Here is an 11,101-nt window from a genome sequence, read left to right on the forward strand (position 1 = left end):
GTCGCTAGCAGAGCCTCTGCTCATCACATTTCCCAAAACGCAATTACTGCCCACTGCCCGCCCTTCCAATTAGAGGCACCTCTCCAGGAGTGAGCACTGGTTTTTGTCAGGTTTGAACTCGAGTCCAGGCTCCTTTTCGTTGAAGTTTCTCTTGCAATCGGGGCCTCCGCGAATGCGTGGTCCGGCCCCACGGCACTACGGTCGACAGCCAATAGGCACAAAAGGGCAAAGGCGAGAGGCCGACTTTGCGATGACGAAGGCGTACGGGAACCCTAGAACGAATCGTTCACAGCTGCGACCCCACGCTCCCACCGCTTCCGGGACCAGACCCGCCCCTCGGGCGAGCGTTCCGTATTTCCGTCTCTATGGTACCAACTTCCGCCATCTCGCGAGACTCCGGCGGCTCAGCAATGGCGAGACCGTGAGTGCCGCTGACAGGAGCCCGGAGAAAGGGCTGGGAAGGGGCTCGGCAGTGGGAGACTCGGCAAGACAGGGCCGCCTGAACCGGAGCGGCGGCTGGGGGCTCGAGGCCCCTACGGGCCGGACAGCCGCCCACGACCAAGCTCCCGCCTCTTCCCCAGATGCCGCGTCACTGCTCCGCCGCCGGCTGCTGCACTCGGGATACGCGCGAGACGCGAAATCGCGGCATCTCCTTCCACAGGTCAGCGCGCGTGCGTGCTGGCTCACGCCGGTTGACGTGCGCATGTGCCTTTTCTGCTGGCGCGAAGCCACACTTGCACATGCGCGTTCTGTTTGGGGCGAAGCTTGAACTTGTGGGTGGGTGGGAGGGGGTGAAGCGGGCGATCTAGGAGGAATTGAGTCCGGACGGGAAAGGAAGGACGCACCTCCACCACCCTTGAACTCTCTGCCCTGCGACTCTTACCTTCTAGATGACGCTGAGCACGTTGTGCCTCTTGTGGAGGCCTCAGATTCCGCGTCTGTGCTCTGGGGGACGGTGCTTCCCTGTTAGGGTTGAAGGGCGGTCTCCTGGCAGCATGTGCAGGGCCAGCTCTTCCCATCCTGGGAACGTAGGCAGCATAGCCTCAGGGCTTCAGGAAGCCTGCGGCTCACAGGTTTGTGGCTCCACAGACTTCCCAAAAAGGACAACCCAAGGCGAGGCTTGTGGCTGGCCAATTGCCAGAGGCTGGACCCCAGCGGCCAGGGCCTATGGGACCCAGCATCCGAGTACATCTACTTCTGCTCCAAACACTTCGAGGAGAACTGCTTTGAGCTGGTGGGAATCAGGTGAGCCTCCTTGCCAGCCAGCATTGGGGTGTCTGCAGGGCCGGATGGGGAGATTCCTGAATCACCTGGCAGGAAAGCAGGCAGACCTGGTTTCGGGGATCGCTGTCTCTTCCCAGCTCTGTACCTCAGTCTCCTCTTCCAGCAGATGAGGACAGTAAGACCCACCCCCTGGGGATGGCTGTGCCAGTGACACAAGAGGAAAACATTAGCTTTTCCAGCAGGAGTTCCTTAGGACCCCAGTCCTCCCACCAGGTCCACAAATGAAATAATTCATTTTGGCTGGTCAACCCAGTTCTGGTGGAGCCTTTCCACACACCTTAACTTGGAGGAGCCCTGCAGGGAAGAGATTGGTGTAACTCTGCCTAACTTGGCATTCTCCAAACTAACTGTTTGCTAGCACTGGAGAGCCTGCTGCCGGGTGCTGGCGGGCATGCTCGCCCTGATCCCCTGCAGGTCAGCTGGGGGTGGCCGTGCTCATTCTCCATCTCATCCAGGTTGCTTTCCCCAACAGTGGGTATCACAGGCTGAAGGAGGGGGCAGTTCCCACGATATTTGAGTCTTTCACCAAGTTGCGCCGGACAACCAAGACCAAGGGGCACAGTTACCCACCTGGTCCCCCCGATGTCAGCCGGCTCCGGCGATGCAGGAAGCGGTATGTGCTATGGGTGGGGGTTGCCCCACTCATCCCAGTTTTGAGGCTTTAGAGCAGCCGTGGGCAAACTACAGCCCGCGGGCCGGATCCGGCCCGTTTGAAGTGAATATAACTATTGAAAAAAAAAAGACCGTACCCTTTTATGTAATGATGTTTACTTTGAATTTATATTAGTTCACACAAACACTCCATCCATGCTTTTGTTCCGGCCCTCCGGTCCAGTTTAAGAATCCATTGTGGCCCTCGAGTCAAAAAGTTTGCCCACCCCTGCTTTAGAGTGTCAACCAGCAGCAGTGATGGACAGGGTCCTGAGCCTATGGAGCGGGCTGATGCTCCTGTTCAGGGGGGCTGGTGAAGTGGGGTCTGGCAAGCCCTTAGCCTGACCTGTCAGTCTCTCTCCCCACAGCTGCTCTGAGGGCCGAGGACCCACAACTCCTTTTTCTCCACCTCCACCTGCTGAGGTCACCTGCTTTCCTGTGGAAGAGGCCTCGGCACCTGCTGCTTTGCCAGCCTCCCCTACTGGGAGACTGGAGCCTGGCCTCAGCAGTCCCTTCTCAGACCTCCTGGGGCCTCTGGGTGCCCAAGCAGATGAAGCAGGCTGCAGCGCCCAGCCCTCACCAGAGCGGGAGCCAGAGCGGCAGCCGTCCCCTCTCGAGCCGCGGCCTGTCTCACCCTCAGCCTACATGCTGCGCCTCCCACCACCCGCTGGAGCCTACATCCAGAATGAGCACAGCTACCAGGTGGGCAGTGCCCTGCTCTGGAAGCGGAGGGCTGAGGCTGCACTCGATGCCCTGGACAAGGCCCAGCGCCAGCTGCAGGCCTGCAAGCGACGGGAGCAGCGACTGCGGCTGCGGCTCACCAAACTACAGCAGGAGAGGGCGCGGGAGAAGCGGGCACAGGCAGATGCCCGCCAGACTCTGAAGGAACATGTGCAGGACTTTGCCATGCAGCTGAGCAGCAGCATGACCTGAGTGAGGGGCCACTGGACCCACTGCTGACGGGGGGCTGCCTGTCAGGGCTCCAGCCTCTTCCTCAGAATTCACCTGGAAAGGGACCTGCTTTGAGCCGCATCCACCAGACCTACCAGATGCCATAATAAAGTGGGTTCTAGGAAGCCCTATATCTGGTTCAGCTGAGGGCTGGGGCCCTTCCTTCAGTGCCAGGCCTGTTCCCCCAGTCAATAGCTGCAGCCCCCAGAAGGCTCAGAGCCTGGAGTCCAAGCTCTGGGCTGCAGATAAGAGAGTCCAGCTCTTACCTACTCCTCCCCATGCAGCTCCATGCCCCACGGGTTCTCTTAGGGTTGGGATAGTGTAAGTAGTGCCTGGGACAGCACTGAAACAGGTGCCAACACAAGCTGGTTCCTTGGAAAAGACTCCTAAAACCCAAGCCAGAAAGTTCCTTTTCAGGACCCAACAGGCTTCCAGCCCGAGTCCTGGCTTGAAGGCCAGCCCCCACTCAGATGGCCTATCTCATCTGAAAACCAGGACAAAAATTGTAACTTCTGACTCCTGGGGCTGCTATGCTTGGCAAGTAGTAAGGCTCAACATTTCTGGTCCCTGGAGGTCTGGAGAAGTGGGGGGAGCACACAGCAGCAGTCCCGTCCTCAATCTGTGTCCCCATTTTAATTCAACTTGACTGGAATCTAGAAGACTCCCCTGCATATGTAATCATAGCAAACAGCTCAGTACATGGGGCGACTTTGCCCGCACAGGTGGTATCTCCCTGCTGGGCCTTGGCCACAACAGCCCCAAGAGCACAGCTGCTGTCCAGTCCTGTGAATGGCCACACCGTGTTCTGAAATTTGCTTTTTATGTGGCTTCATTTATTGACAGCATGTCTAGAAAAGACAGTCAAGTGACCAGTTACAAGGGTCCCAAGTTGTCCACTGCAGAGCAGGATGTGCAGATTGTCCCCCAGGGCCCCCAAGCTCGTTCTCCTTTATGGATGGGCTGCCTTGCCTAAGGGTGCTCACCTGCCACAGCGGCTCCCCATCCGCCTACATCCAGGCTCTTCAGCAGGGCCGAGTGGCAGGTGCTGCCAGAGGAAGTGAGCCCTGAGGCAGGGAAGAAAGATCGTTTCCCCCCACGTGGCTTCCTGGAAGCTGGAGCAGAGGGTCCCTGGGATTGTTCCCAGAAAGGAGGCTGAACGGTGCCCTCCGCATGGGGTGGAATCACAGGGCCTTCTGTGGGGGGATGGGAAAGGATGCATCTCCAGCCCATGCAGGAGCCTGTGGTGCAGCATATGGGGGATGTAGGCACCCCAGGCTTAGGCTCAGGAGGGAGAAGTCAGCCTGGATTCCTGCCACAGCCCCTTCCTCCATGTTGCCTCAGGTGGGGGTGAGAAGTTGCTGACAGAATCAGGCAAGACTGACCAATGCCAAGCAATTGGGCCACATGGCCAATCCACGGCTGTGGGAGGGCCAAAGTCTAAGGCCAGCCAGAGCCCACCGGTGGGGACACCAGCAAGGTGTGTGTAGTAGGTAGCACTGCTATGGCTTCAATGGAGGCATGTCTGTGACAGAATACTTAGGGATACACAGGGACTGGGGGCATCTTTACTGACTTCTTGGCACAGCCCAGAAGGATGGGCACACAGATACGTGGGATCCTGAAGTCCCCCTGGAATCCAGACCCAGAGTGGGTGGCCCTGTGGGCTAGGAACTGGCCCAGGGCCTTTCACACCAAAATTCATCTTGAATCAGATCCATCTGCCCATCACAGGTGCCCAGCATAAGCTCCAGGGACCCCTTATACCAACCTTGGGGAGGGTGAGGGGGGCCTGTGTGACCCCCACATTGGAGAGACCTTCGCAACATGACTGTAGCCATTTCCACAACCATGCTGGGTCCCTGTCAGATGGGGACCCCAAAATCATCTCCCTGATGGGCTCTCCCCACTGCTGGACCCTGGCCAGGAATCCTGCCTCTTCCTATTGTCACTGAGCCCCAGCTTCCCACCCACGCCTCCATCCCAGGAGAGGACGCCACCTGGGGGGCCTGTTTCACCATCCACTTCCTGCAAGACCTGTCATTTGTGAAACAAGGCATTTGGAGCCCCCCATGTCCTCTCAGCTCTCTTCTGAGGTTCTGGGCACCCTGTCTTTTGGCCAGCAGGTCTGACCACTGTCACAGGCCTGAGGATTGCCAACAGTTTTTGCAGGGGGCAGGGCAGGCATCGTCATTCTCCATCTGTGGGCTGGCACCGCCTGGGCCCTCATATGTCGGCACCCAGCTCTGCACACTGCTTGTCGGAGATGTGGGAGGCCAGGGAGTCTATGATGTCGAGCAGTAGCTGTTGGCTCAGTGAGCGCAGCGTAGGCAACTTGGAGACCTGTGGGAGTTGACCAAAAGGCCAGAACAGGATGGAACTGGATTCATGTGAGGGCTGGGTGGGCTCCAAAGATGGGGTGAGTAGTGGCCAGAGGGTGGGTGGCTCTGCTTGGTTATCCCCAGGGCCTACTGCTGCAGAAGATGGCAAGATTCCAGGCACCCTCCCCCCACCTGGCCACGGCTGCTGCCATGGAGAGTGGGTCCTGAAGATGAGGGGTGAGCAGCGCGTGCTGAGCCAGCAGGGCCTGACCTTAGTGAACTGGTGCACGATGATGTGCAGGCAGTGCCGTTTCATGTCCAGCGCCTGCGTCTTGTCAGCCGCCTCCAGGATCTGGAATGGCAGGTTCGTTGAGGTGCTGCCCCACCCCTCACCCACCTGTCCAGGTGCAGGGAGGCCGGCAGGCACCAGGTGTACTACCTGCAGCACATTCTGCACCGTCACGTTCATCTCCAGGTTCTGCTTGCAGTACGCCTGCAGCCGGTTGTTGTAAAAGCCGTAGTAGTAGGGGGCCGCGAACAGGTAGCTGGGGGAGCTGGTTAAGGAGCTGTCACCAAAGGAGCCATCCTCCCGCTCACCACCCTCCTCCCAGGGGACAGAGCACCTGGAGCCCTGGCCTGCCAGAGTCAGAAAAAACCTGAGACTGCACCTGCTCAGGCCCGGGGACCTGCCCCACCAGGAGAGTCTGGCATGGGCTCCAGTCCAGGCAGGTAACTGGCTTGATCTCTACACACACTCTGACCACTCACTCAGGAGTCAAAAACCCATCGAGATTCAGAAAAACACCACAGCATCCTCTACCCAGGGAAACACTCATATGCATCTTTGCAGAACTGGCCACAGTCTCCCAGAGCCCTTAAGGGCATCCTCGCACCCCAGGTTCAGACCCCCACTGAAGTGCCGTGACCAGGAATCACTCTGTCCATCTGCTCGCCTGTCACATAGCAATGACCAACCCCTTACTCCAGTCATGAGATCAAGAACCCACTGTCCCTCCTGGTTACAAACCCCTCCGTGCCGCATGACCAACTAGTTCAGAGAGCAGCAGGCACCAAAAGTCCTTGGGAAATCACCCAGCCAAGACCAGCCAGCCAGGCCGCCCGAGGTGGGTGCTGCGAGCCCCGGCGATGCCCTGGGAGCACCCTCGGGGGTGAGGATGCAGCGAGTCCTCGGGAGGCATGTTGACCTCACCGTAGTAGATGTAGCGTAGCATGGACTCGAAGGCCTGCCTGCTGGGCACCATCTCCCCGATGGAGATGTTCACCTGCCCGTCCTCAGGCATGAAGGACCGGAACATGGCCTCAAAGTAGCTGCAGACGGGGCGGCAGAGGCCTGGCTCTTAGCGGATGCAGCCAGGGCCTGCCTGGGCCCGCCCCGCCTGGGAGCTGCACCCTCACCCACCTGGAGCGGGCAGCCAGGATAGCCTTGTGGGCTGGCCGGGGGTGCCCATCCAGCAGCAGGGTGATGTCACAGAACTCCGCGCCGGCCCCCTCCAGGTATGCCTTCATGTCCTGGATCAGAGATGTGCCTGGAGGGGCATGGAGGGACCCTGAGCAGGCACCTCCTGCCCCTTAGTAGACCCTGCTCCTGACTCGGGCCTCAGGGCACTTCCTCCTGCACATCTGCCCATTTGCCGCCCTGAATGAACCTCCTCCAGGCAAGAGGCCTCATTCTGGCCCTCGAGGCACCATCAGGCCCTGTCCTCAGCTCCACACACAGCCCTCAGGCCCGCCCACCCCCAGAGTCGAATCTCCCAAACTCAGCTCACTGAGCCCTCCTTCGGGCCTGGCACACCCTATGTTGCCCGGGGCAGTGACCAGGGTCAGCACAGGCCCCAGAGAGAGACGGGGATAAAGGAGCCTGTGTCCTCCCTTCCGGGGTAGGGGGGCAGGAGGCAGTGGGAGCATCTGAGGTCTGCAGGCTGTGCTCACCCCTCACTGGGCCCTAGGGGCGAAGCTTGGTGACTAATCACTGTGACGCTGAGCACATCGCCCACTTCAGAGGCTTTCAGACCTGATGTCAGGCAGGGCAGGCACCCTTACCAGAGAGGTGCCCCGTGTCACCTCCAGAAATGGGCTCAGGAGGTTCCCTGCCCGCAGGCACACGCCCACGGTGGAAAGCCCAGTGGGTTGGCCGTTGTTCCTTTAACTGAGCCTGAACTGCCTCCCTCTGCCCCTGCCCCTGTACCAGGGAGACACTCTGGGGTCCTCTGCACCCACCCCTCCGCCCCTGCCTGAGAGCCTGGCAGGTGATCCCATGGCTCCCAGTCTTGACCAAGATGAATGCTACCTGGCCAGCCCCTGGCAGGGAAAGGACGCGGCGTCCTACCAATGTCCACGGGCTGGTCTGAGGGGGCGCGAGACGGTGGCTGCTGCTTCCGCCGGACGATCTCCACAATCAGGGGGGATGAGAGGTGCTCGAACTCCTTCATCATGATCACCTGGTTGAAGTGGGACTCCTTCACCACGAAGTTCAGGCAGTGCTCCTGGGACAGACAGGCCGGACAGACGGGCGGGGTCAGGCCTCGGCCCCAAGGGGGCCCCAGACCGGGCAAGGGGCTGGCAGCAGTGGACGGGGTGGGCTACGAGGCACCTTCAGCTGGCCCAGCTGCAGCTTGGCAGCGCTCTCGCACACGACCAGCACGTTCTGCAGATCCACGGAGGCCTCGATGTACTGCCGGCACAGCTGCTCCAGGCGGCACAGCTGGAAGCTCAGCGCCAGCTTGTACACGTCCATGATGAGCAGCACGTCCTCCACATGGCCTGCGTGGAGAGCTCCCTGAGCCCTTGGGCCCTTGGGCGGGGGAGGGGAGGACAGGGCCCCGGGCTTCCTCTACAGACAAGGGCGGGCTGGGGCCAGGAGGCAGCGGCTCCGTAACTGAACCACACACGGGGAATCTCGGCCTCCGAGCCTCGGGCTGCCCACCTGCAAGTAGGGTCACTGGCACCACCATCCCCGTTCCTGCTTCCCCAGCCCCGGCGGACCTTTCCTCGGGTACTTGATCTTGTCGGTGTAGAGGAACTGCATGAGCACCTCGAAGGGCCGGGCCTCGGCCTCTCGGATGGCCACGTGCAGCAGGGGTGGCCGAGCCCCACCCACAGGCACAACAGGGGCCTCCCTGGGAGCCAGAGCTGCCTCCTCCTCCAGCTTCTGGGGGAAGAGAAAGGGGAGCTTAAGGGCACCCCATGAATGCTACTGCCCAGGCAGGGCCAGGCAGGGCCGCACCTCACCTGAGCCAGTCGCTCCTTCGCCTGGACGATCTTCCTGCGGAGCCAGCGGCTTCGTGCTGTGACAATGGCCACGTGGCCCTGAACACACTCCTCCTTCTGCAGCAGGAACGACAGGGGGAAGGGCACAGGTTCTCTCCCCAAGGGACACAGGCCCAGCCAGCGCGGGGGCCCGGGGGCCCCAGCACCAGTGGGCCACCAGCGTCCCTCTGGGTGCAAAGCCCCACTCCTCCGTCCACAGAAAGGGCACCCACCTCACCCAGCACAAACTCCACGTCGCAGAACTGGCGGCTCTCCCATAGCCGCCCATAGTCTTCGTGGAGCGTGCACTTGGGGTAACAGGAGAACTGCAGGAGGAGCCCAGGTGTTACCAAGGAAGACACCGTGCTCCTGGCTTTGCCCCCTCTGAGGCCCCAGTGCCAAGCTCAGCTCAGCCTGGCTCCCTCCACTGCCCCGGTGGCTCCCAGGCCTCTCCTGGCTGCCCCGCCAGCGGCACTCTGCCTGAGGTTCCTGACTGCCTCAGCCTAGGCTCCCCTCTCCACCCCAGCTGCCAGGCTCCTCAGGAAGGCTGCCATCCCATCACGCGCAGCCCTGGCTCTGGACACCCTTGGACCAGCTCTGCCCCTACCCACTGGGTCCGTTTCCATCGTCAGGGCCCGTCCACCCTGGCTGACCTCCCTGCAGAGTCAGCTCATAAGGGAGCCGCCTGCTCCGCAAGCCCGTGAGCCCCACCTGGAACCGGTACATCTCCCCGCTGCGGATGTTGTTGTCCACGGTGCCCCCGAAGATGTACATGGCATCCGAGATCACAGCAGCCGCGTGGAAGAGCCTTCCGCTGGGCAGCTGGATAGAGAGGGGGGACACGTCAGCAAGGTGGGGAGGGGCAGGGCTGGCTGCGGCCTAGAGTGGCTAAGGACATGGCACCACTGGCCTGGAAGGCGGGGCTGGAGCAGGGCCTGGGGCACAGCTGCAGGCACAGGGCCGGAGGCAGGGCCTGTGGAGGTGAGCGGGCAGGACGGGGCCCCTGGGACGCAGAGTGGACACAGCCGGTGCTCAGTCTCACCTGCTGCAGCGACACGGCCCAGCCAGCGGGGCACGGGCTCTGGCCCTCCTCTCACTCCCTCTGAGCCTCAGTCTCCCCACCTTTGAGATGGGCCTATCACAGGTCTGGCCTCAGAGGGCGAGGGAGCGGTAGGTAACAAGGGCACTGGCCCTCACCTCTGAGGCCGGTGGGGAAGGCTGCTTGGCATTGGTGGTGCCAAAGTCCAGGCCAAACACATCGCGGGACTTCTTGAAGCCGCCCCGGTCCTCGGAGGGCAGGGCAGGCATCTCCTCAGAAGCAGCTGCTCGCTCTGGTACCTCGGCCCCACCAACCTGATGGGAGACACCCAGGGCACAACCAGTCAGCAAAAGCCAGGCAGGCACCAGAGACTGCTCGCCACCCTCAGCTAGAGCGCTGTAGGGACGGGGGGGGGGGGGGGGAACTGGACACACAGATGAGGGCTGAGTTGGGAGCCAGAACATCCTCAGCACAATGCAAACGTGGTGGGAAGAGGAATTGTAGAGCCCACGGGCTGCAAGTGGAGAACAGGCAGAGAGGCCCAGGCCCCAGAGTCAGGCCAGGGTGGGGTCCAGGCTGAGGGCATCCTGGCCGTGCTCCTGCTGGCTGTCCGGAGCCCCAGGAACACCCTGAGGTGTGAGGAGGTGGGAGCAGGTGGGTCAGGAACACAGCCCAGGCCACGGGCCCCGGACCCCCTCAGCGATGCCTGGCGGGGCCCACCTCGCTGTCCGAACTGGGCTGGACCACCTCCCAGGTCTGGAAGTCCACGTCGTAGCAGTGCAGCTCGTTGGGCAGAGTGTTGTCGGCTGCGCCCCCGAACACATAGAGGTGGCGGTCAAAGGCCACCATCGTGTGCCCGTAGCGTCGCTGGGGGGGCGGCGGGGAGCCCCGAAGCAGGTGCTCAGTGGGGATGCGTGTCCACCTGGGAGCACACGACAGGAACCAGTTCCAGGCAGGGGCTCCTGCTCCCCTGTGGCCTCCACCTGGGCTGCGAGGCCCCCACCACAGGCCCAGTCTTCCTAGTGCCCTGCAACCCCTGGGAGACCTTCCCCGGCCGAGCGAGGGCCTGCAGTGCATTTGCCCAGGGTCCCTTGTCGAATTTCACTCTGGAACCAGCTCTGCACACCTCTTTGGTGGGGGAGGGAGGGACACAAAGGGGGCAAGCATGAGGCAGGGTGGGAGGCTGCCTGGGGGCTGGCCTGCAAGGAAGGTGGCACCACACAGGCTCAACCCAACAGGGCCACCAGAGTCACCCACTACCCACCTGGCTGCTGCTGGTGGCCATGTCTCCCATGGTTTCCTTCCTACCCTGTCCCCGTCACCCCTGGGCTCCTCGTCCTGCAGCCCTCTGCCCTCTAGATGCGCCTTCCTCAGCCTGCTCCACAGGTACCCCCAAGCCCTTGTGCAGGCCTCGGACCCCTAATACTGGCACCTCCCTGAGGACCCCCTTGCAGATCAGCCACCTGTCCACCTGGCCAGAGCCTGCATGTCTGCAAGGGGCCCTCCCCAGTCTGGTTGTGCCTGGCCTCTGCCCATGCCCTCACTTCCCCAGGTCTGCCCTGCCTGCCTGAGCCCTGTGTGATACCCACTG

At 61.7% G+C, this 11,101-nt stretch overlaps 2 protein-coding genes across 4 annotated transcripts in view; one reads left to right on the forward strand and one right to left on the reverse strand.

Moving 5' to 3' along the window:
* Positions 1 to 97: 97 nt before the first annotated feature.
* On the forward strand, positions 98 to 3,028 carry THAP7 (THAP domain containing 7). 3 transcript variants are annotated; one of them, XM_006768852.2, is made up of 5 exons: positions 98 to 421; positions 582 to 661; positions 1,090 to 1,245; positions 1,757 to 1,897; positions 2,304 to 3,028. In XM_006768852.2, exons 1-5 carry the CDS (start codon positions 173 to 175, stop codon positions 2,866 to 2,868), a joined length of 1,191 nt encoding a protein of 396 aa, XP_006768915.1. In that variant the 5' UTR covers positions 98 to 172; the 3' UTR covers positions 2,869 to 3,028. The 3 variants fall into 3 exon arrangements, with proteins under 3 accessions (XP_006768915.1, XP_015422796.1, XP_015422797.1); XM_015567310.1 differs by lacking the exon at positions 1,757 to 1,897; XM_015567311.1 differs by lacking the exon at positions 1,090 to 1,245.
* A 661-nt stretch (positions 3,029 to 3,689) lies between these two features.
* Positions 3,690 to 11,101, reverse strand: part of LZTR1 (leucine-zipper-like transcription regulator 1) — a gene marked incomplete at its 5' end in the record, with an annotated part of 14,954 nt that continues 7,542 nt past the window's right edge. The window contains 13 exons of the mRNA XM_015567251.1: positions 3,690 to 5,226; positions 5,476 to 5,556; positions 5,644 to 5,749; positions 6,384 to 6,533; positions 6,625 to 6,751; positions 7,552 to 7,708; positions 7,816 to 7,985; positions 8,208 to 8,373; positions 8,454 to 8,549; positions 8,705 to 8,797; positions 9,183 to 9,293; positions 9,669 to 9,824; positions 10,231 to 10,432. Coding sequence (XP_015422737.1) covers positions 5,110 to 5,226; positions 5,476 to 5,556; positions 5,644 to 5,749; positions 6,384 to 6,533; positions 6,625 to 6,751; positions 7,552 to 7,708; positions 7,816 to 7,985; positions 8,208 to 8,373; positions 8,454 to 8,549; positions 8,705 to 8,797; positions 9,183 to 9,293; positions 9,669 to 9,824; positions 10,231 to 10,432 — 1,732 coding nt within the window. The remainder of the gene's footprint in view (positions 5,227 to 5,475; positions 5,557 to 5,643; positions 5,750 to 6,383; positions 6,534 to 6,624; positions 6,752 to 7,551; positions 7,709 to 7,815; positions 7,986 to 8,207; positions 8,374 to 8,453; positions 8,550 to 8,704; positions 8,798 to 9,182; positions 9,294 to 9,668; positions 9,825 to 10,230; positions 10,433 to 11,101) is intronic.

The sequence above is a fragment of the Myotis davidii genome, unplaced genomic scaffold (assembly GCF_000327345.1).
Source record: "Myotis davidii unplaced genomic scaffold, ASM32734v1 scaffold223, whole genome shotgun sequence".
Classification (NCBI taxonomy): Eukaryota; Metazoa; Chordata; class Mammalia; order Chiroptera; family Vespertilionidae; genus Myotis; species Myotis davidii.